Source organism: Daldinia decipiens (assembly GCF_022478715.1).
Source record: "Daldinia decipiens strain CBS 113046 unplaced genomic scaffold F4813scaffold_28, whole genome shotgun sequence".
Taxonomy (NCBI): domain Eukaryota; kingdom Fungi; phylum Ascomycota; class Sordariomycetes; order Xylariales; family Hypoxylaceae; genus Daldinia; species Daldinia decipiens.
In genome coordinates this window covers 207,676-230,998 of record NW_026054571.1, presented here as the reverse complement: position 1 = coordinate 230,998, position 23,323 = coordinate 207,676, and the positions used below count along the sequence as shown (strand labels likewise).

The 23,323-nt window shown below is 48.6% G+C and overlaps 7 protein-coding genes across 7 annotated transcripts; 3 read left to right on the top strand and 4 right to left on the bottom strand.

Annotated features, from left to right (window-relative positions):
- Positions 1–646: 646 nt before the first annotated feature.
- F4813DRAFT_391491 (mitochondrial carrier) lies at positions 647–2,306 on the top strand (the record flags this gene model as incomplete). The annotated part of the gene is made up of 3 exons (XM_049247173.1): positions 647–732; positions 924–1,062; positions 1,662–2,306. The coding sequence occupies 3 exons, from the start codon at positions 647–649 to the stop codon at positions 2,304–2,306; spliced, it is 870 nt and encodes a 289-aa protein (XP_049097606.1).
- Positions 2,307–2,677: 371 nt separating this feature from the next.
- On the bottom strand, positions 2,678–4,431 carry F4813DRAFT_157204 (HAD-like domain-containing protein). The gene is made up of 2 exons (XM_049239034.1): positions 4,106–4,431; positions 2,678–3,815 (listed from the first exon to the last, which is right to left on the bottom strand). The coding sequence occupies exons 1-2, from the start codon at positions 4,131–4,133 to the stop codon at positions 3,049–3,051; spliced, it is 795 nt and encodes a 264-aa protein (XP_049097605.1). The 5' UTR covers positions 4,134–4,431; the 3' UTR covers positions 2,678–3,048.
- Position 4,432: 1 nt separating this feature from the next.
- Positions 4,433–5,789, top strand: F4813DRAFT_157139 (DUF947-domain-containing protein). Its single transcript, XM_049239032.1, has 2 exons — positions 4,433–4,820; positions 4,880–5,789. Exons 1-2 carry the CDS (start codon positions 4,647–4,649, stop codon positions 5,633–5,635), a joined length of 930 nt encoding a protein of 309 aa, XP_049097604.1. The 5' UTR covers positions 4,433–4,646; the 3' UTR covers positions 5,636–5,789.
- On the bottom strand, positions 5,790–8,399 carry F4813DRAFT_157127 (ABC1-domain-containing protein). The gene has a single exon (XM_049239031.1). The coding sequence runs from the start codon at positions 8,260–8,262 to the stop codon at positions 5,944–5,946; it is 2,319 nt and encodes a 772-aa protein (XP_049097603.1). The 5' UTR covers positions 8,263–8,399; the 3' UTR covers positions 5,790–5,943.
- A 2,060-nt stretch (positions 8,400–10,459) lies between these two features.
- Positions 10,460–12,906, bottom strand: F4813DRAFT_157119 (uncharacterized protein). The gene is made up of 4 exons (XM_049239030.1): positions 12,411–12,906; positions 12,192–12,352; positions 11,755–12,131; positions 10,460–11,702 (listed from the first exon to the last, which is right to left on the bottom strand). Exons 1-4 carry the CDS (start codon positions 12,695–12,697, stop codon positions 10,539–10,541), a joined length of 1,989 nt encoding a protein of 662 aa, XP_049097602.1. The 5' UTR covers positions 12,698–12,906; the 3' UTR covers positions 10,460–10,538.
- A 4,556-nt stretch (positions 12,907–17,462) lies between these two features.
- F4813DRAFT_157045 (Pkinase-domain-containing protein) lies at positions 17,463–21,445 on the top strand. The gene is made up of 3 exons (XM_049239029.1): positions 17,463–19,065; positions 19,123–20,916; positions 20,970–21,445. Exons 1-3 carry the CDS (start codon positions 17,657–17,659, stop codon positions 21,235–21,237), a joined length of 3,471 nt encoding a protein of 1,156 aa, XP_049097601.1. The 5' UTR covers positions 17,463–17,656; the 3' UTR covers positions 21,238–21,445.
- Positions 21,446–22,145: 700 nt separating this feature from the next.
- F4813DRAFT_366697 (NAD(P)-binding protein) lies at positions 22,146–23,309 on the bottom strand. Its single transcript, XM_049244074.1, has 2 exons — positions 22,857–23,309; positions 22,146–22,784 (listed from the first exon to the last, which is right to left on the bottom strand). The coding sequence occupies exons 1-2, from the start codon at positions 23,138–23,140 to the stop codon at positions 22,196–22,198; spliced, it is 873 nt and encodes a 290-aa protein (XP_049097600.1). The 5' UTR covers positions 23,141–23,309; the 3' UTR covers positions 22,146–22,195.
- Positions 23,310–23,323: the final 14 nt, after the last annotated feature.

The following is a 23,323-nucleotide window of genomic DNA, read 5'->3' as shown; positions in this document are numbered from 1 at the left end:
ATGTATGTATGTATGTATGTACGTATGGATCCGTACGCTATAAGATAGGCGCCGCAAGCTTGACCCCCACGATGCATACCTAGGTAGGTACCAAGGTATGTAAGACCCCGGGCCAACGTCCAACCTGGTATTTCGTACAAAGCGGGTACTTCGTACATAATATAATAAAGAGAATTGGAGAGTTATTACATACATGTAGTGAGCAGCAACCGTTAGCCCGTATTGCATCATCATGCAATTGGGAACTCCATAGTAAAACCAACAAAAACCCGTCTCCATCCATCCCTCCTCGGCATCTTGCCAAGGGTCGACTATTGACCGGGGAAGATGTATGTAAGTCGCCTATGCCTGCCTACACCTACATACATACCTACCTACCTAGGTATCTAATGTATGCAGACTACCTCCTAACGTGCTGTAGACCCGCCGCTACCTAGCAGCGGGTTTCCAATACGTCCGTTTATCTGTCTGCTATCACATCATAATCACATCGCCTGCGCGCAAATCACAGACAGAGGAGGGTGCGTCTATTTATTGTGTTCACTTACATTGCATATACACACGCAGCGCAGACCGACCGCAAATCGATGTAGGCGCTGGAAGAGCGGGAAAAATAAAAATAAAATAATCGAAAAAGGGAACAGAGATGGTGGCGGGTGCGGACGGCAAGACCTCCCCGGTCTTGTCCCTGGTCGCCGGCGGCATCGCGGGGGGTGTCGAGTCGGCCTGCACGTGGGTTTTCCTTTCCCTTTTCTTGCTATCGATCCCTACCTGTCTATACCCCTATATTGTATCGCCTCATACTACATACCTAGGTTAGGTAGGTAACTATACCTGCTATGCGTATCCAAGTTGGGCAATTCAGCACGTGAACTAGATAGACAGATAATCTAACATCATCGTCATCATCGTCATCATCACAGATACCCCTTCGAGTTCGCAAAGACCCGCGTGCAGCTATACGGCCATGAGGGCATCAGAAACCCGTTCATGGTCGTTGCTAAGGTGGCTCGGGAGGAGGGCCTGCGCGCGCTGTATAAAGGCTGCTCGGCTATGATAGTGGTATGTACCTGACCTAATTTTTGTTTCCTGTCTACCTATCTATCCGCTCGCATTTATCTACCTGTTTGGGAGGGTTGCCCCCCTTTTTTTATTGCTCCAGGACCAGCTGCCGACCTCTTACTGGATATGGCTATGCTGGCACTGAAACTTCCCGGTAGTTCAGGGGTGGTTTGCGTAGGTAGCTATGGAGGGTGGGTGTTGATAGAAGTGCCGAACGAGGCCCGTTTCAACGGCTTTGTATAGTCTGCTCAACTGTACGGTTGCAATAGGAGGCTTAAAGCCTACGAATCGTTGTCTGCTATAACCCCTTTCTGCTAGTGGCAGTAGACATGTGAGACTTACACAATATCTTATGATAGAGAGAGAGAGGGATTATGGATCTACTTGAGAAGAATCTAAATTTTTTATTTCAGTTTTAGATAGATATTCACATGTTTTAATCTTTCATGACTGTGCATTCGCTAAGCGGAGCAATATCTCCAACTTACATGTATCAACACTTTCTCTACTATCTCCTATTACACACATACACATACACATACGTACCGGTAGATCCATCCGTTGATCCATATGAGACAACTTACTCGTCCAACATGTAGGGCTCCATCGGCAAAGACGCAGTGCGCTTCGTCGCCTTCGACAGCATCCGGACTCTCTTCGAAGACCCGGAGACGCACCGGTCCACCACGGCGCAATCCATTGCAGCCGGCATGCTAACCGGCATCGTAGCCTCGACCGCCATCGTCACGCCCTCGGAGCGCATAAAGACCGCTCTGATAGACGACGCCCGGACGACGCAACGCTTCCGGTCGCCAGCGCACTGCATCGCGTCCCTCTGGCGAGAGCAGGGCCCCGTGCGTGCCCTATACAGCGGGTACACCACCACCACGCTTAAGCAAGTCGGCACAACCGGGTTCCGGCTGGGCTCGTACACCGCGCTGAAGGACTGGGAGCGCGGGCACGGGATCCAGGTCGATGGCGCCGTCGCTAGTTTTGCCAACGGCGCGTTTGCCGGCACGCTGACTACGCTTGCCACGCAGCCTTTCGATACCGTGAAGACGAAGGCGCAGCAGGCGCGTGCCGTGCGCACGATGGATTGCGTGCGTGCTATTTATGCCGAAGATGGTGTTAGGGGGTTTTGGCGAGGGACGGTGATGAGGCTTGGGCGCACTGTTATGGCGGGTGGGATATTGTTTACGGCGAATGAGCAAGCGCTTAAGTTGTTGAAGAGTGTATTTGGGTAACCTCAAACCCCTAGATGTGTCTAGATTAGTGTTATGTTCCATGTATACCTACCTCTCTAGACCGTATATTGCTTGGTGTTATATAACCTCCAGTCATAGATATCAAGGATAGATATAGACTTAGATAGGCAAATAAAGATAGCCAAAGAGAGGTCCTGGTCATATCTTAGGTCACAGCAACTGGATGTGCTAGTTACGCAATATTTACTAGACAAGTTAACTGTTTAGTAGCTTTCTGAATTTGAAGACCAACAGGTATTGCTCGACTAGTCTTTGTCCACCTTGTTTTCTAGACGAGGAGACAAAGACAGCCATTCTTAAGAGAAAAGTTCACGTATTATTATGACGACCTGGGTAAGCAACTTCACTGTTTTCGAAAATTCGATTTGATGGTATCCATCACTATCCTGCATTGCAATAGAAATTCTAGCCATAGCAAGAAGGGGTATCAAGACAGGACCCTTTTCCCAGAAGAACGCGACGGCAGACACTCGTCGTGCGAGGTCGGAAGTTCGCCTATTAAACAAGAGTTGTCGTAGCGCATTTGTAGTAAAGTAAGATAGACCTCAGAGTAACACTCGTTTCTCCTCTCCTCTCCTAATGCCTTTTTTGCAAGGCTTCCGAGACTAAACTTCTGGCCATCCACCCACTCGGAAGAGGCTCATATGGGGAGGTAGTCTCCCATTATAGAGTGAAAATTCTCTGCTTAACTGCTCTCCTTTATTTTCCTTTCCTTCTCTCTTCATTCAACCGGGTTAGGAGGGAGAAGCTGCCAACCCGGAACCGTCTTGAAGGGCTGATTACGGATATAGGTGCTAATATCAGTTTGGCGCGCACATTCATTGACGTAATCGTGCACCTGGGGAAGGACAAAGCCTTGTTCAGCAGCATTGCCCTTGAACTCCGGTATTTGAATGATATTGTACGGCTCGGTACGTGCTTTCTCGACTGAGTCGTCCACTAGTACCGTATCAGCCTGGCTCCAGCGCTTTCCTTCTGCAAACTCTGGGTGGCTGGCTGCAACTACAGGGTCAGCCCATAGTGCACTTAGACGCTTATAGCAGAGAACGCGCAGGTAGTAGTCTTCTTGTGTCAAACCAAAGTGGTCACGTCCCCAGACGGCAACAACACGGGAGCGCTGCTCAGGCGTGAGGAGTTGCGCACACATCCTGGTCACATTGTTTGGCTTCGCTGAAGACCATATAACTACTTTGAAGGTATCGATGCAGTAGCGCAAGAAGGTGCGGGCATGAGGGCGCTCTATGAAGGCTGTAGGGTTGTGTCGGCTGGGCCGGTACAGCAGGGTTCCGTTAAGGTCGATAACCACGAGGATCTTGCGCGCGTATGGCAATTGGAAGGGCGGATACGCCGCTAATGTCAGATACTCTGGAGATGGATCTGGGACACCACCTGACGCCGCAGATGGCTGGACTTTCTCGTCCCTATTATTCTTTGGCTTCTTGGATTTGGGATGTTTGCCCGGCCTTGCGCCATTGCCGTTAATGATTGCTGGGCTTTGTGAGCGAGATGCCTGGGATCCTATGAAGGAAGGTGGTGAGTAGGGAGGAGAGTCGGTTTCAGGTGGTGGTGTAGGAGTGTTCATAGGTATATTGGCGATAGGCGCGAATGATGTGAAGAATGTGAGAGCCTGCGGTTGAAATTGAGGCTGAAGTTGAGGTTGAGGTTGAGGTTGTTGAGGTTGAGGTTGTTGAGGTTGAGGTTGTGGTTGTGGTGGTGGTGGTGGTTGTGGTTGTTGTGATTGTGGTGGTATTTGTCCTTGATGGTATACAGGGACATACTGGGAGGTTTCCGGGTTAAAAGGCCCATAGGGGAGAGGGGGTGGATATCCCCATTGGTATCCCCAGTCTCCTGAACTCATGGTGAGAGTTTCTTTGTTCTGGTGCGGTGAGTTGTGTCCAAGTTGGGAGAATGCCGGACGTGTTGCGACGGTTGATGATCGACAAGCTGCCGAGACACCTGTGTATTTAAATGACGGCTTCAAGAGCCCAGTAGACACTTTTGCTACGCTACGCAGCACATTACTGTGAGAAACGTGCCACATGGAGGAAACTGCGCAGCAAATGTTTCTTCACAAAGCCATGAAGTGAAGATACTTGTGAATTGAAAACTGCGCGCAAGCAGCACTAAAACCAATGCGACCCGACGCTTGGTGGGGCCTAAAATATTTATCGATAACAAATTAGGCTAGGTTAGTATTGTCTTATCGTCTTATCACCGCCACTTTTTTTATACATTGCGCTACCTCAACGCACCTATCATTCACAAGTACATACATACAACATCGAAAGCTCAATAGATCAAACAACCCCCCTTATCAAAATGGAACGAATAGGGGCCCACAAGCGCAAGGCGCCACTTGCAAGCTTACAACGTCGTGTAAAGGCGAGAAGAGATGAACCGGAAGAGATCCCCAGCGACCAATCCCAAGGAGAGGAGAGTAGTGAGGACGAGGGTTCCGAAGGACAGAGCGACGAGGAAGAGGATGGCGATGAGGTATGGAAACCAAATTTGCGAATGGAAACCGATGAGCAAGACTCTAATAAATCTCATAGTCAGGTTCCTCATCTGAGGAAGACGAAGACGAAGTAGAAGACCCATCAGCAGCCGCCTCACACATCTCCTTCGGCGCCTTAGCCAAAGCTCAAGCATCTCTCCCCGGTACGCGGCGAGGGAAAGGGCGCAAAGGCCAAGACGAGGCAGAGGAAGAGGCAGAAGACAACGACAAGCAGCGCAAAGACCCACGATCCGAGTCCAAAGCGAAAACACCCATGCCGCACCGTACCAACAAGCACGCCCCCACCGAGCAAACCAGCAAGCGCCAAGTCACCCGCCGACGAGAAGTCATAGCAACGCACAAGCCCGTAGCGCGAGACCCGCGATTCTCCGCCGCCGTCCAGGGACGGCCCATAGACGAGGAGCGGCTCCACCGCGCCTACGGCTTCCTCGACGAGTACCGAGACTCCGAGATAGCACAGCTACGGGCCGCGGCCAAGAAGACCAAAGACGCGGCCGCCAAGGAGGAACTCAAGCGCGCGCTAGCCTCGATGGAGGGCAAGAAGAAGGCCCAGCAGGCGCGCGAGGCGGAGCGCAAGCTGCTCGAGGAGCACCGCCGGCGGGAGAAGGAGCTCGTGAAGCAGGGCAAGAAGCCCTTCTATCTCAAGCGCAGCGAGCAGAAGAAGCAGTTACTCGTCGACCGGTTTGCGGGCCTGAAGGGCAAGCAGGTTGATCGGGTGATTGAGCGGCGTAGGAAGAAGTTGGCCTCGAAGGAGAGGAGGGATATGCCGATGGAGAGGCGGGAGAGGTCATGATGGATAGATGGATATACCAGGTGACGATGATGATGATTAAAGGGGTTTTGATGTTACGAGCAGCATGGTAGGGTCTGGCATATACACATACATAGGTACCTACCTAAGGTTAGGTACATAGCCCGCGACCTGCGGTTTATGACAGTTATTATGACTATAAACAAAATGATAACATTTTCCCGCAGTTCTATCCACCCCTTTAATGCTCCGTTGCCCTTATTCCATGTGACATATAACCTTGGGTAGGTAGATTGTTTATACAGAGGTGAGTGGTGGGTATAATCCGATTGATACATTCATATCCCCTATCACACAACAACATCCACATCCATCTTCTTTATCGCTCGGTCGAACAGCTCGCGGCACCTCACGCGGGCGCCCAGCTTAGCGCAGAGCAGGAAAGCACCGCTTAGTTTGCGGTGTAGACTGTACGTTTCCTCGGGTGGGGGACTCAGACGCTCGCGGATCATGGTGGGGATGAGCGCTTTGACGCGCTCGGTAATGGTCTGGTCGTTGAAATCGTACACCTGAGGCGCCGAGTGTAGGAACGGCTCGGCTAGCGTCAGGATCGAGGTCACGTGTGCGTCAAGCATGGTTTTACTCTCGTGGCCTGTAAGATATCCTAGGCTGCGTGATAGTTTGAGGACGGTGTGGCGGTCAGAGCGTGCGGCGGCAGCGAGTAAACCGACGTATTGGATGACAAATTGCTCTGGGAATTCGCGCGAAGCACCGAAGTCGAGGAGCTCGAGTTTCTGGGTATCAGCATTGTATAGGAAGTTAGTCCAGTTAGGATCCGTCTGCATGAAGCGGAACTCTGTGATCTCGCGCAAGCAGAGCCGCAGGATCTGTGTGCCGATCCAATCCTTCTGCTCCTGCGTGAATGACTGGTTCCGTGTCACGCCTACTCCCTCCATAAACTCCATCGTTATAACGTGTTTCCCCGAGGCCTCTGCGTAGATCTTGGGCACAAGGAAAACGTCCGGCTCGTCGGACAGAAGCTCCCGATACCGCTGCCCGCACTGGGCCTCCCGCTCGTAGTCGCATTCCCAAGCTAGTTCTGTCCGTGCGTTGTCGATCGTCTTGTTAAGATATAGTCCCTTGGGTAGCATCTTAGAGGCGGTTAGAAGCATAGATATGTTGTCTAAGTCCGAATTGATTGAGTCTGCAACGCCTGGGAATTGGATCTTAACAGCCACCTTTTCACCTGTAGATTTAAGCGTTGCGCGGTGCACTTGGCCGATCGACGCCGCTGCGATCGGTTTGTCTTCGAACTCGCCAAATAACTCCCGCCATTCAGGTCCGAGGTTGGCCGTGAGCACGCGGTCACGCTGCCACGCGGGCATGTAATCGGCTCGATCCTGGACTCTCTGGAGGACTTCCTGAATGGGCGCGGGAAGCATCTTGGAGTCCTGGAAACTCATCAACTGGCCCATCTTCAGCGCTGCGCCTCGCATCCGGGAGAGCTTAGCAACGAGCCGCTCCATGTTCCCAGAGCTGAGTAACACCGAGCCCTTACCGCCGCCGCCGAGGCTTCTACTAAGCCCTTCGGTGATGGCGCCGCCTAGCATTCCGGCGGCTAATCCCCCGTAGTTCCATAATCGGCCTAAGCGGGTGGATGGTACCTTGGATTCCCGGAGAACATACGCCGGTCTTGTCGACCCGTCATTGAACATGGCTTCTGTTTCGACTGTTACGTCCGGTGGTATCTCTATTTCTGTTCTGGGCAAGATTTCATCAACCATCTGAGTGTGTTCCTTCTCAGCCTCCTGGCTTATAGGTTCTTCTCTAGCAAATAGGGCATCAGTATTGACTTCCGTATGTGTCGTCTTCTTATTCGCCGCCGAGTCCCTCGGTGTTGCCGAAATTTCAGCAATAGGAGGCGATGCCTGGGTCTCCTCTTTGTGGGGTTTTACTTGTCCATGGCCGTAATCTTTAAACCACCCAGGGGACGGAGCCGCAATATTAGGCCGATTTGCACGAAGTATATGTTTTTGTCCCTCTAATATTTGTGAACCTCGATTCGTGTGAAATACATTTACATCCACATCTGAAGGAACACCCTCCCCAACTGGGGAGCTCGAAGCGACGCCCGATGTTGCTAAACGGGGTTCAGAAGTACAATTTAATTCGACCTTGGTGCTTTTTTCAGCTTCCTCGGCTTTTTTCCTTAGTTGAGCTAGAATTGCACTTTGATCCGGCTGCACCACTGAGGAGTGCTGTGCGGATGCCACGTCATCTGGTGAGCCGTGTCGAAAAAGTTTCCTATAGGCATCTTGCTGGTCTAAGGGTGAGGCTCTAATATCTTCAGCATCCTTTTGTATATCCCTTAATGGAGGAACCCTTGCACCAGGTTCTATACTTTCGGCTTGGGTTGCAGGTAAGTCGGACTGAGTAATTGTATCACGAGTTGGTTCTTTACCATTACCAACTGAAGCATTAGCAACGCTAGATGTTTCCGGGTGGATAGGATAAGTGCCCGACTTCTTCTCTCTCAAAGACCGCACAATACTTGAGGTTCGGCCGTAGCGATCGATCTGTCGAGCTCGGAGCTCTATATGTCTCGATGCAACAGACCGAGATGCTTGGACGACAGCAGCCAAGTCGATAATAATGTCCGCGAACCTCATAGGGGCGACTTGTTTGAAAAGCAGGTATCTACCTCATACTCTCACCCTAGTCCTATCTTTTAAATCCCACCTCCATAAATTTTGGTTAGTGCTAAGTGAGAGTGAAGTTGAGACGTCACTGGTTCTAAAGAGCTCAAAAAATTGAGGGTACGTAGACCCAAGCTCCCGCCACATTGTGGCTTACATAGCTTCCCTCCGAATTCCATCTTATTAGGTACCTTAGGTACCTAACCTACCTATAGGCGTACCTACCTAGGTAGAAGTCCAACACCAACAAAATCAAATTGGTGTTAGACATGAGACCGAAAAAAATGAAATAAAATGATAGAAATAGGATGTAAAAGTATATTTATCCTACGTATCCATCTTAGATTTCGAACAATGAGTCTTAGTGTAACTAACCAAGTTAAGAAATTTAGAAATGTTCTTCACTCAGGATATTTCAGTACTTTTAGTTATGAATTGTATTATCAATGCACTAACCTACATGTTAGTCTAGGCGATAAAATAGCGATCTAGTATAACCTACAAGTTTCTATCAAGTTAAATACATATTGAATAACTATTGTTATGAGGCTTATATCCGCTACCGAGGCCTCATACTGAACCCCTAAAGTGCCATTTGGTTAATAAACTAATGCTAGGTATCATACAAGCTTTGAAGTGCGGCTATAAGTACCATGTATGGAAATAAGCTACTATCGTGACCATATCCGCCCCTTGTTTAAGGAGGTGTGGGCCTCGTATGACTGACTTCGGGAGAGTATCACCTTTCTGACACTTCCCGACCGGCAAATACTAGTCACAGCGTAAAAGTTTACATACATTCATTTGATTGTATGGGGTGCTAAACTGCCAATATCCGTACGGGTATTGCGCTCCTGTTTCTCTTGGAAGTTCTAACTTTGAACCAATAGAATCTATGCTGAACAACTTCTAGGCATTATGAGTACTCTAAGTAAAATAAGAGACGATGTCTGTCTAATTCGTAGATTGATAGAAGGATCTTGATGTTTCTCATCCGAAGACTGTTAAAGACAAGGATATTATAAGAGGTAATGAAACAAAAACCACCACCTCTACGGTATCTTCCGTGTAATAACCTTACTATCTTACATATATAGCTATTTTAGATGAACTCTTACTTGGAATCATGACAATAAAGCACTGTAAATCACTAACATAATCTCTATCCCCGTGTATAACGGAGATCCGCCATGATAAAGAGGAATATCCCCTTTAGAGGATCCTCTGGGTTAGGGAAATTTGCTATCACGCTGTCAATAGTAGCGTATATAATGTTCATAATACCCCTATTTTGTTAGTATCTCTCTACACGTGGCATGGTTCTTAGGTTTGTAGATCAAACATATGTCATCCCTCAACCGGTAATAGCTGAAACGAAGTTTCACTTGATTCCATATCCGATTATATATTTTCACGGTATCTATCACAGTGTTGGACTAAGTGCGTAGCGGAACTTGTTTTATGAAATGGTCGGAACGGATGGCGGCCTGATTGCATATCAGTATTACTGATGTAAATAAAACTGACGATTCGGTTTGAGTGAAGTCCCCTGTCTCGGCTACGTTTCTAGGTCAGCCCAGGAGGATGTTCAATAAAACAAATCACGAGAATACATCGGACCAAATCAAGTTATATATGTAGAAAAATTTAGGATATTCGCGTCTTTCTAGCTAAATCATCTACGGCAGCCATCACCGTCTATATCGCAGGACCTTTCTAAGGCCCTTATTCCGTAGCATTCCGCCGCCGCCATGATCTTGGTTTGTCATCCAGTCATCGGGAAATGCAACACCCTCTCCCAACATTGTACAATATTCCCTACTAGTTCACACAGGATAGTTACTACAGGCGCTGGTCATGCCATCGCAAAACCACCCAAGAATGAATCAAAAGAAGGGAGGCGACTCCCGTCTTTCTGATGGACGCCTGTATATGCATGATATTTGGCCCACCAATCCTCATTCTGCTGTAGAATTAGAACTAGCATATTGGCCCAGTGTCTGTTTTGGTATCGCACCAACCACACAACGCCTTTCAGTAGAAGAATCGAATCGAAGGAAAAAAAGAGGTACAAAAGAACGATGGAGTTAATCGTGCTTTTGTAAAGAAAGGATACTGTTGAAGGAAAGTTAACGAGGGAGTGAGAGTCTCCTTGGTAAGAAACACGGGTTCTAATAGTACATGTCGATTCATCTTTTTGTCTATAACCTCAAAAGCGGGCGATATAGTATCCGCTTGTCCGTTAGACCTTAAATCCAATTAGGCCTGCTATTTGCAGCGCTGCTTGAATTGCCACGACTTCGAGGTGGCAATTCTGTCGACGTGCCCTGTACGGGCGTGGTATTTGTCCTACGGGGGATATTGAACCCAACCCCCCTTGGACTCGGCGTCTTCGCTTTCGTAGGACTATTTGGATCGTAGACTGTCGGGTTTAAGGTACAGTCACTTCTCTCGGCTTCGGACCTGGCAGGCGTTGCTGGGAGATTTTTCATCCTCGAATCCCTCGAATAAGAGCTCTGTGGCGGTGTAACATTTGATACGTTGAATGCAAGAGGGCTCGGCCGATAAATATTCAACTCTTCGTCCCGGGGAAGGTCTAGAGAATATACTCTTTCGGCCTCTGTGGAAACCTTGCTATTTATCGGTCCAATATCTGCGATATTTGAGATACGTATACCTATTTGAACCGTTGTGGCTGAGCTTATGGAAGAGTTTCGGGTATGGCCACCCCAGGAAGTTCGGATTGACGGGGGTGGTCGAAGTAGGTCATCCAAATCGTCAGGAGGAAGCCCATTCACGGCAACATTTGGCTCGGGGTTAGGATTGTAGGCAGTTGATGGTAATAATGCAACTGAGGTGGTGTTTTGGTTTTTGTTGGGAAAGAGTGTGTAAGATGCTGATGGTTTTCGGTTGTGTGAATTGGCTGAAGTGGTAGGTATTTGAACAGGCTCTGGGGCTCGTGGAAAAGAAAAGTTCGGGGTATCGGGTAGCGCATTGGACTTTAGGGGATTTGGTTTCATCGGACTGTACATCGGGGAATCCATAGAATACGAGCCCTCACCACGTTCCATGGCATCGCTATTCTCATTCACAAGGTGCTCCTGACTTTCCGTCTTCGAGAAAGACCCAGGGCCCGATACTGGCTTGAGTATATGACCGTTAAAATCCATACTGGTTGCCGCCCCGGATTCATATTGATTTTTCAACTTTTGGCGCTCATATTCGGCCAGTTTGGTGCTAGAACCGATCGTGGCAATGGCGTTAGATCGAAGAAAAAGATGAAGGCCTCCGGTTGTGAGCCCCGAAACATTAGCTACGACAGTTGCAATCATCGATAATGTTAACCCGGAACCACCACTATCCTCCATAGGATTTGCAAAAGTGAGGGATACGAAGAACGGGACGATTAAAGCCTGTGTATAGTTAGTACGTGTGTATCTTGATGGCAAAGCGTCGAGTGCTTACATTAGTTACGACTGCTAAAGCAAGGAAGTACACCATCCTAGAAGCACTTATCCGCTCGGAATCTTCGATGGTCGAGTACCGTGTTAATTTCAAGAAGATGATGAAGGTGCAGATCACTAAAGTGACTGCGATAAGGAGCAGTACCACAAAGCCGCCCTCGGCCCATTTTGCTACAAACCAGAAGAGTGAAGCAAAACAGAAAGTAGGAGGCCGAATGAAGTTGCCGACCAAACCGGTGGTTAATAAGAGGACCCCGACCACGGCGAGACAGATCGGAACATCCCACTTGCCTCTCGGGAGAAACGGTCTGTTTCTGAGAGCTCGGATGGTAACTTCTAATCCGAAGACCAGCTGCATATAAGGTACGATGAAAACCGCTGAAGAATTGTTTAGTATAGTGTCTTGTCGATGTTCTGGTCATATCGAGTACTACATACCAGGCAACATGAATTGCGATATCAAAGAGCAACCGCGTAGGAATATATCGTTTAAGCCATATGACTGAGAGACGGCAAATATAATGCCTTGGATTGTAATTCCTAAAGATAACATGAAGGGGTACGTCACAGGCCCTTGAACACAGCGGAAAATATTGACCCTTATAATCGTCGTAAGCACTACGTTTATGGTCCGTTTTGGGGGCTATGATAACTCACCTCTGCTTGCCTTCTGGATTTGATCGTTTCGCTGTTGTGTAGCAGTCATAATAAATGCCGGCTGCCGTTGCAAAAGCCGATACGGTATTGAAAGCGGCGAGGATGATTGTTGATTGCCGTATCGAACTTGCGGCCATGACCTTGAACTGATTAATGACACCAAATGTCGAGTTGCTGTTAAAAGCAGCTTGTGAGAATCCATTTGGATAGCCCAATGAACTCATATTCCCCTGCCAGTCGTTGCCCATATTACTGAACCCGTGAAATTTATCCATGTTGTCTAACATGGCTTATGCCCAAGTTTGGTTGATATCAGGCGAGGGCTTCGGGCCAAAGAGTCGCCTGTCGTTGTAGCCAAGTCATCTAACTAGAAAATGTGCCCGGATCGTGCTCGATATTATAGTGTGACGTTCGTTAACGAACAGGAGGATGAAAAGGCAACGGGATGCAAAGCAAACATAGAAATATGCTATACAAAGAGCCAGCTCGTGAAATTAGGAAAAAAAAATCCTGGACCAGCAGTTATCAGGTCAAGCCTGAACGAAGAGAAACGAAAGGATGATGACGACCACAGACGAGTGTAGGCCGGTGAAATGAAGAATGTGCACCTAGCCACAAGTCTCCTCCAGAGGAGATGGCAAAATGAGAAGAATGCATCGAAGAAATCGATAATAAGGGACAGGTACCTCGAGGGCTACTCCGAGGGTAGCAGTTCCGCGCGGGCCAGCCCAGCTCCGAGTTCGACTAACGGCTCGTTCTGCAAGATCGTTCAAGGGTACCGTCATCGTCTTGGTGCTTGCACGGTCCAAGCTGGGAAATAGAAACACTCGCGATTGGTTACAACCGACCGACGGCGGCGAGAGCCCACACTGGTGAGGCTGCCTACTGGCCATATCGATTCATCCAAAATGAACAAGCCAAGTACCTTTCGGACGAGATCCTATGAACTTCTAGGGTCCAAGTACACGGGCAATGCCAATTCGAGCTAGGTTGGCCCGTTCTCGAAGAATCCGCAACCATGCTGCCATGATAATGGTGTATGTACCTAGGCAGAGAGGGAGGACCCAGCATGGCTGGGATCAAGGCGCTGCTGTCAGAAAGCATTGAGCAGTAAGAGTAGATGAGGCAGAGATGGAACGTGTAATGGTTTCGGCATCCCTTGTCGTCTCGCTAAATTATCGCAATGAGGTTGGGGCTCGGGCCACTTGAGGGTCGCTTAATCCTCGTTAAGGAAGAATGAAGCCCAATCAAGATTAGTCTGGGAGTTGCCGCGGTCAGGGGTCAGCCCTTCTGAACATAAGCCAGACGCACCCCTGTAACATGTTTTCTGACTTCAACTTCAACTTCTGGACCATATGGGTGGACTATCGAAGGATTTGATACCACGCAGATGCCTTTAGGTTCTAAACTCCTCGTATCGCCCACTGATCCTACTTGGAGCTTTCATATGTCCAAAAGACTCCTGAAGTACGCGCTGCTGGATGTTTCTGCGCTCGTTTCTGGGCGTGATAGATAAGCTTACCATGGCGGATCTGCGGAATTCTGAATAGCTTCTACTGGTGAGGATGAAATCGGAAGATCGTGTTACAATCTAACAAAGCAGACCCCTGGTTCATACGTAAATCTAGGGCCTATCAGTAGCATAAGAGGGAAATGTTATCTCACTCTCGCAGCTTCTTCTTGGCTAACTTCATCATGTCGTAAGTGGGTGCTAGTTTGCTTTGGTACATGTAGCTTGTAGTGTACGTTTATACATACACACATAGGTAGGTACTGATTTATTCCCCGACGGAAATGGATGTTATACTATCGCGTCCGATTTAATGGCCGGTCATCAAGATCCAACTTAAAGTATAATCTAACCCTATACCCCCCTCCTCAGAAGCTGGCTGGAGTCTGAAGCGCTGTTCGTAAGAGATAGTCAGCTTGGACTACGGGATGATGGGAACCCCTTGTGCGAATCGCTGCGGGTGTGATACAAGAAACGGCTGACGCGTGGGGTTTTGCTGATAATTGTTCAGACGAACCAACATGAGTTGAAAATTCTGCGAGAGGGAACTTCCAGGTCTATATTAAGACCAGAGACCCAACTTCGACAGGAACTTATGAAGTTGATTAGTCGGCGTGTCGCCCATCTCTGGAAGAATATAGTTGACTCGGTGAAATCCAATCCCTACCAGCGATATAGTTAGTAATGAAACATAGAACTATCGGCACCAGATTCGTTAATGGTATGAGTATAGACTCGGCTTAAGAAAACTTGATTTTACGTAGTTAATGACATATCCAAAGTCTACCTAGGTAGGTTTATAGCATGAAAACTATCAAGGCATAGGTGGTATACTGCCGTGTTTAGTGATAACACTAGTAATTGCATGGATACCGGGAGAATGGGATGCCATCCGGACTCCTAGTGTATTACGCCTTGGTAAGTCGCGAGGTAGTTTCCATGTGCCCAAGCAGATTTAAGCAGGTGAACCTTGGGCTGGGCTCTTGAGACTGGATTTGGTTGGTAGGAATGATGTCGATCCGAGACGATAAGGATCACGACTAGACGCGAATCACCAAGCTTATTAATGCTGTAGTACGGAAAACACGGGAATGGTGGCATTTCCTCGATAGCGCATTGTCTACCTAGCTAGAGCCTAGAGGGACCAGCCGTATCTAGACCGATGAGCATGGCATAGTTTCGGAGGTTGAATAGGAGAGAGATTGTAAAAGGGATGCCTTTGTTCGCGCTTTGCACGTCGAATTGTTTCTTATTATGTCATTGTCACGATTTGCTATTAGGACGATGTTAAAGGTGCATGTGAATGATGACCTATGTACGAAGTACCTACCTACCTATACAATTAGACTTCGCTAAGTTAGGTGGATTACATAAGATGCTCATACAGTATAATAAGATCTAGATGCTAGAAATTAACACGGTGCATTTGGCTTTCTTTACCGAATCCCGCTTTCTCCAAATCCAGTGTTCCAAGTTGACAACACACCACACCACACCTTTACAAATGACGATGTTCTACCTGGAAATCAATCATCGCTGCGCCTATAGCATTTATTTGTTGAGTCTTGTCTCGTTGTATCTTCTTAGCCATGGATGATACATCCTGCCATCGTTTGCTTATTATCAGCAACGTTTTGACCTCATGAATGTCCGTACGCGACCGTGGGTCCGACCGAATCGCCAACCACGGACCTACCATTACACACCATCTCTCGACACTTGCCTCTCTCGCAACATGTCCTGAGATAGAAACCGTTGCCGGAAATTCGGAGTAGCGAATTTCCTCTCTAGCGTCTTTCTACTATACCTATCGAAATTCGTCTGAGAGTTTTCGTCTCCCACAGTTGTTCCCATTCAACCAGTTCAATTTACGATCTTTATCAGCATCGGATCCATGTCTGTCTAGATGAAGGGGCAAATATCTACCTCCTATTCAGCATGGTGGGCATTTCCATGAGGCTCTGCGCAATGCAGGTTGCCGCAAGCCTTTTATATCTTGATCATCGATACCCGACAGAGGGAATACTATCCACCAGTCCGCCAGATTATAACACCTCTAAACCCTCTAAGAAATTGAGAAATTGAGAAATTGAAGGCTCTCTACTACTTTAACCGGATGTAGTCAAATTATTTGCAGGCGTAATGATGCCATGCTTTGCCAACATCTGGTTCTACCGACCTTTGTCGTGGTAGCTCTATATTTCAATGAAGCCATCTAACTAGTCTTCATTTAGAGATCAGAGACCAAGATATCCATTGCCCCGTAACCTAATTTGGGTTTGCTACTACTTTCCAGAAGTATCAGATAGTTCTATATTTCCTCGCGTCTGGATTCTTGTGTCGAGGTCTATATCAGGCTTGCATATTACATGGAAAGAAATGGGCTCTCGGTGGTAATTCCCTGTTATTTGGTATTTTGCATATTGACAAAGCAATAATGGCCCAGAGAAGAAAGGCATCCTGCGGTATGATCTGGGACCTTTCGATTTGGTTCTGACTACGTCTTGCTCAAGCAGATGTCGACGAAACCCGGATCAACCATCTGTTTACACAGCCCAATAAACGACTCCCCAATAATTCCTCAATGTTAATCTCACTGGGAAGGGATCTAGCTTTAGTTCCGTTCTAAGACGACGTCAAGTTACGACGGAACCTTGGAGACAACAGAATGCGGACCACAAAGACGCAAAGGTTGTCCTCAGGATATCGCAGGGATCTGGTAGACAGGCAGCTAGGTTATAGGGGTTGTGTTGTGTCTGACAATATATTGGTTCTTTATGCTGGGTGGGGGATTGGAATAGCGACCAAAAAGGCATGACTATGGTTTGAAGGGCGGGATGATATTTAGAGTGCACACATCATCGTAGATAGCATCTTCTGGTTTATCTTGCTGCTTGACTCGCCTAGTCACTCTTACTAGGCTAGTCGCTAAAGCCTGGAGGTGTTGAGACATTTCCAAGTGTCTGATCGGTCTCGATCAAAACACTCGAGACCTCTTTTACTCGAGTGTGCTGCTCTTGCGGCGACCTGCACGCTGATATCCTTTGTCCACTGTCTCGGTGGTGCGAGCAGTGCTTAAAATTGGGGCTGGACTAAAATTGGATCTTGGATCTTGGATCTTGGATCTGTTTGAAGAGTTGACAAATTTCTACCCCTCGGACATCAGCAGTCTAGGTGGCGGTGGTAATAGTGGTGATAGAAGGTACGCTCAGCAGTACTAACAAGTACCTGGTTCGCTGGGGTTAGGCTGGGTGACAATTGTGCCGCAAGGCTCCCGGGGCGGAAACGCCAAAGCTTCGCGACCCAGAAATCTTGGACGGGGAAAACCTTCAAAGCACCGCGGCTCATTTACAACATTATACTTTTCCCGACATTGAAACTAGCGAACACCAGGCCACCTACAATCTTTTTTATTTTTCATTTTTTTAATCGAACCTGTCATACCACCCAAATCCCGACATTCCTCAATACCTCCGTTCTTACCATTCTCTTCATCTATTCCCCAAAGATCGCATCCAATATTGACTTTGCGGGGCAGACAAGGGTAAGAGAAAAAAAAAAAGGTACCAGCGCATGTTTATCGACCACTTATCAGTCATCTTTCTTAGTGACTGAGGCTGCTGAGGTGGCCTGACCCATGTCTTTCGGCGACATAATTTTACCGTCCTTTCTCTTCTGACTTCAGTGGACTGGCATTGGTTTAGTGGTATTCTGTCACTGGCATTGGCACTAATCAATGCAGTCAGTTAGTGCTAAAATGAAAGATGCCGACATGGATCCAGTGCATCGACATCCCAGCAGGCCTGGTCCTCAATCACCACCGCCAGCTTCAGCTCCAAACAACAAATTTGGATCTAAGGTCCATTCTCGAGATGTTGCGATGAAACACGATCAGAGCAATAAAGATTTTGACAACGACGACCACGACCGCGTCCGCGATCGCAGGGATCGAGATAAATTTGATCCAGACCGTCGAGTCTCAGTTATCAATTCCCATTCTAGGCCACCTGCATCGCGATCTCAGTCACCCGCTTCCCGACGCCGAGAAGGCTACAGTGTCAGGACCGGGAATACTCGCGACGAGCCATTTCCACGGCAGAACGACAGGCCTTACAAGACCGATGTAAATCAACGTGGTCGATCGCAAGATCGAAGTAGGAACCCAGAGGACGACGGCTCTCGTGAGGTCAAGGATCGCCCTTTGCGGGACCACAGTAGGCACCGCAATATACCTACATCCCCTAGACACGGTCCGAGAAGCAACGATTACGCGAGTCACGGTGCTAGAGGCCGATCCTTTTCACCAACGTCTAGAAAAAGACGGAGGAGCCGGAGCCCGCTCCCTTTCCTACCTTCGCGGCCCAAGAAATCTCGGCGCGAGCGTGAACGTGACCGCCGACGTCGCGCTGAACGGGCGGAAAGGGTAGAGAGGGATCAGCCGAAAAGTTCCATCCCCGCATCCTCTCGTAGACGTTCTCTTTCACCCCCTTACGACAACGAGTCACATTCTAGGCGTGCCGACCGTAGCGAACTACTCGAGCCGCATCGAAATCACCATCATAGTCGTTCGCCGGCCCGTGAAGATAATTCTGAACAGGACCCTTCTCTTCCTCCGCCTCATCCACGAGGAGACTCCCAAAATCGAGGTCGCAGTCGTTCTCAGCGTTCCAGTTCTCGGCGGTCATCCTTCTCACGCACACACTCACCATCCCGTCCACTTGATCGACAGCACCACGGTTCATCGGAAGCCGGCTCACGATCACGTCGGTCATCTCCTGCTTTTGAACCCCCTAGGCCTGATTTTCCGCCCAGGTCACCTAGAGAGCGCGGGTCTCGTCGTTCTCGCAAGAAGGGCAAGCATCGTGAAGATTCTAAATTCCCTCTTGGGGGTCAGTTAGCGTCCGGTGCGAACAGTATCGAAGTCAATATGTCCAGGCGGTTAGAGCACCGAGGTCCTTCGAATACACAAGCGCCTCCTACTCGCCCCGGGAATTCTCAATATAACGATCGTCGACCTGCTCACTCAGCCCGTTCGCCGTTACGCCCCAACTCGGGCTCATCTTTCCATGATTCCCCGGCATCACAATCACCGTATGGTAGTGGTAGGGCGGCTTGGAGTAATCAACGCCAAGGCTCACCCCACAGGTATGCTCAACTGAATCCCTATAAATCCAAATCATTTACTCATCATGGCAAATCTAGTCAGTATTCTGCACAGCGTCCTCGAAGTAGTCATGGACCTCCTACTGGCCCCTCAGGCCACCACGCCTCAGGCCAGTCACCTCAGCCGCCAACCGGGCCTATGTCCCAATCTTACCCTCACAACCGTAATTTTTCTAGAGGGGGCTTTCGGGGTAGCTCACACCCCGTTCGAGGTAATTATCGGAATGTGGGGGGTGCTCAAAATGCTCAGCGATCAGGCGTTGGTAGAGGCATCCCCAGCCATTCCAGAGAGAATACTCCTCAGCATTATCATAGTCCACAGCATTCGACGTCAAACCATCCAGACCTAGCTGGAGCAAAGGAAGAGAGAGATGATGACAATGATGCATCCAGAGCATCAAAGACCCACAATGAAGATTTGTTATCGGAGAAGAATACTAACGAGCAGATGCCTCCGCCTCGACCCCCTCCCTCAGCTCCGACGGGTCCTGCAAGTTCGAAATTCAGCTTTGCCTTTAAGGCAACGAATAAAGCACCGGTTGCGACCCCAAAGCCAGAAATCTCTCAAAGGTTCAACACGGCCCCTAAAAAGGAGCCACCCCCACTCGCTGATGATCGAGATCGTGACCGAGACCGCGAGCGAGAACGAGAGCGTGAGCGTGATAGAGAGCGCGAACGTGAACGTGAACGGGAGCGTGAGCGTGAGAGGGAGCGTGAGAGGCAGCGTGAGCGTGACCGGGACCGGGACCGGGACCGGGACTTACCTCGAGATACTCCAAGGGAGCCTGCTTCTGCAAGAGCAAGGTCGGATTATCATGCTAATAGAGCTCTCCCTGAATTACCAAGGACACGGAAGGTGAAGAGAATACAACGAAGACTGAAACTGAAACCTGAATTACCAGCCGACCTCGCTGCGTCAGATTCGGTGTTCTTTAGAAAACCTGGTAACGAATCAGTTGTGGGATCGGGTACATATGGCAAAGTCTTCAAGGGCCTCCACGTATATACTAAGAGACTTGTTGCTCTGAAAAAGATACGCATGGAAGGAGAAAGAGATGGGTTCCCGGTTACCGCGGTGCGGGAAATCAAGCTTCTCCAATCCCTGAAGCATCGAAATATCGTCACCTTACAGGAAGTTATGGTTGAGAAGAACGATTGTTTCATGGTTTTTGAGTATATGTCTCATGATCTTACGGGCTTGTTAAACCATCCATCGTATAAACTTGATGCGGCACAAAAGAAGCACCTTGCTCTACAGATCTTTGAAGGCCTAGACTATCTGCACAAACGAGGAGTATTACACCGCGACATAAAGGCAGCTAATATCCTTGTTAGCAGTGACGGTGTCTTAAAACTAGCAGACTTTGGCCTGGCGCGCTTCTACGCAAAACGTCACCAACTCGACTACACAAACCGAGTTATCACTATTTGGTACAGATCTCCCGAGCTATTACTTGGCGAGACGCAGTATGGTGCTGCTGTGGATATCTGGAGTGCAGCCTGTGTTATGGTGGAAATTTTCACACGTCATGCCATCTTCCCTGGAGATGGTGGTGAGATCAACCAGCTGGAGAAGATATATGCCGTGCTCGGTACGCCGAATAAGAACGATTGGCCTGCGCTTATCGACATGCCCTGGTTTGAGTTACTGAGACCTGGGTTTCGACGGCCTAATCTTTTCGCTGAAAAATACAAGGAACGAGTGCCAGCAGCTGCCTTCGAACTTCTCGCTGCCATGTTTCAGTATGATCCAGTAAAACGTCCGTCTGCGGCAGAAGTTTTGGAGCATCCCTATTTCAAGACGGAGCAGCCGCCTGCAAGGCAAGCTATTGAGTACGTATTCACTCGCCTCGCTCATTTATCGTAAGTATGCTAACTTTTCATAGACTACGTAATCTGGAGGGTGAATGGCACGAGTTTGAGTCGAAGGCACTGCGTCGGGAGAAGGAGAAGCAGGAGCGAGACGCACGGCGTGCTGCTAAAGAAGGTAGCAGCCGTGATAAGGATAAGAAACGGCCGTCGTCAACCCACGAGTCCCAACGAGACAGCAAACGTCCGCATATTGACGGGCAACCACCTACACTAGGTCGAGCTTCAAGCTCCAATATCGTACAGTCTGGCGAACCCGTAGCGAGCGAAACGGTACTAGAGTAGGACAGGCCATCATATTCTATAGAAGAAAAGTCGAACAATTACAGCATAGATGATGAAGAAACCATTGCAGAGGTGTGTAGACTAGAGTTCCACGACGGGGGATAATGGGTTATATATTTCGAAAGATATAAGTCCAGAATACCTATCGAAGAGGTGGGCGTGTACAAATATTAGGCAGAGGGAGCCTCTGGTATGGAATTGACTTTGGGGCATCATTCATGGTATGGAGGCTCCCATCACGTGTGGGGGCAGCCTCATTCACTAGCTAGAGGCTTGGTGTTGTTGCTCACGCGTTTATAGCATTGGTAGCGTGGATCCTAAGGATACACTCAGATAGCTTCATGGAGTGCTGTATAAAGGAGTGGTATGTTACGCTCTAGACAGACAAAATATAATGATATCAATCCCATATTATATCACTTTGCTTTGTCTGACAGCGGAGAACTCTCTTGGCTAGTATAATAGTTTATAATAGGAGATTGATAAGCTTGGGGAGGCTCTGTTAGTACCGAATCAACATTCAAGTGTCTTATGCTGCTGTTTAGGCCCCCGTACGATATCAAACTAGTAGTGTTCGCCAGGTAAGCAGGCACAGAAATCAGCACCTACATAATCGGGCAATACCCGGCACTCTGCCGGTCTCGGGTCCGTGTGGAGACAAGTTTTTGCCGTTTCTAGAAGCTAAGCTTTTGTTACCACATCCCGGCAGGCCGGATAGAGTGATACCGTAGGTGCCTACGCTAATACCAGAACTATGGTCCGGGGTTTATTCTGCATCCAGACTGCGGGGACGACGACGATGTGTCATTCGGCACATGTACAAGGGATATATGACAGGATATTCTAGATTCAGGTTGAAGTTGAGTATAAGGATTCCTAATTAGATCCAAGTCTTAGCAAGTCTATAAACTACCCAAAGGAGGCTTAGTTAGTAGACTATGGGATCACAACGTCATCTTCATTGTTTGACATCGTCGTGATCTGTGCTAACAATGATATCCTCCCACTCCTTAATCAATACCTCGGTGCTGTGAATCTTATCCTTAATTGATTCGAATGCATCGCGGCCGAGCACGAGTCTCAGAGGGATCTTTTTACCCTCTGCGACTCCCGTCTGCGTCAACACATCAACAATTACTTTGGCGCCTTTAAGAACATCACCAGGCTGGTGGTTGTCGCAAATATTGAACTGGTTCCGAGTCTCATTCACAGGCGTGTTCCTGTACTCCTCCGTCAGGGGCCTCGCAGCCCGGATGCGGTTGCTACCGGCATCGTTGAGTATTGCCGTCCGGAAGAATCCAGGCTCGATAACGACGGCTGAAATCCCGAACGAGCTGACCTCCTGATGAACCGTCTCCGTAAACCCGGTCACGGCGAACTTGGTCGAGGAGTAGTAGCTTATTCCGGGAATGCCTTGCCAGCTGGTCACACTGCCGAAGTTGGCGATCACTCCCTGCCGGCGAGGGCGCATATGGTGGAGCGCGTGGCGTGTTATGTTTATGAGACCAAGGACATTGGTGTTGAACTGGTTGAATACTTCCTGAGCCCTATATACAAATATCAGCGGGTCGGTAGTTTACTTCTCACAAATCGCCATATAGAGACGGACCTCAACTTACGAAGCTTCTTCAGCAGAACCTTCCCAGGCATACCCTGCCGCATTGATACAGTACGTGACTTTGCCGTAGGTATCGATAGCCTTCTGGAATACGGCTTGGATGGACGCATCATCGGAAGTCACATCCAGAGCCAGGACTAAGGCACCGGCTTCCTTGAGGTCCGCCATCTTGCCCAGATTACGCGATGTGGCAACTACTTTGTCACCTCGCTTCAGAGCTTCGAAGCCGATAGCACGGCCAAAGCCGCTGCTTGCTCCTGTGATGAACCATACGTTGCTAGCCATGATGCTGTGTTGGTAAGAACTTGGCGTAGTCTCAGTTACGATTGCATAGAATAAGTCCACGAATGAGATATATATGCGAAGATTTATAAAAATTATACAGTCAAGAGATAGTTATATAATATTCGTAATGGCGCGATAAAGGCTGTCATGTTTTTGAACCTGATGTGTGTGAAGCCTGAATCA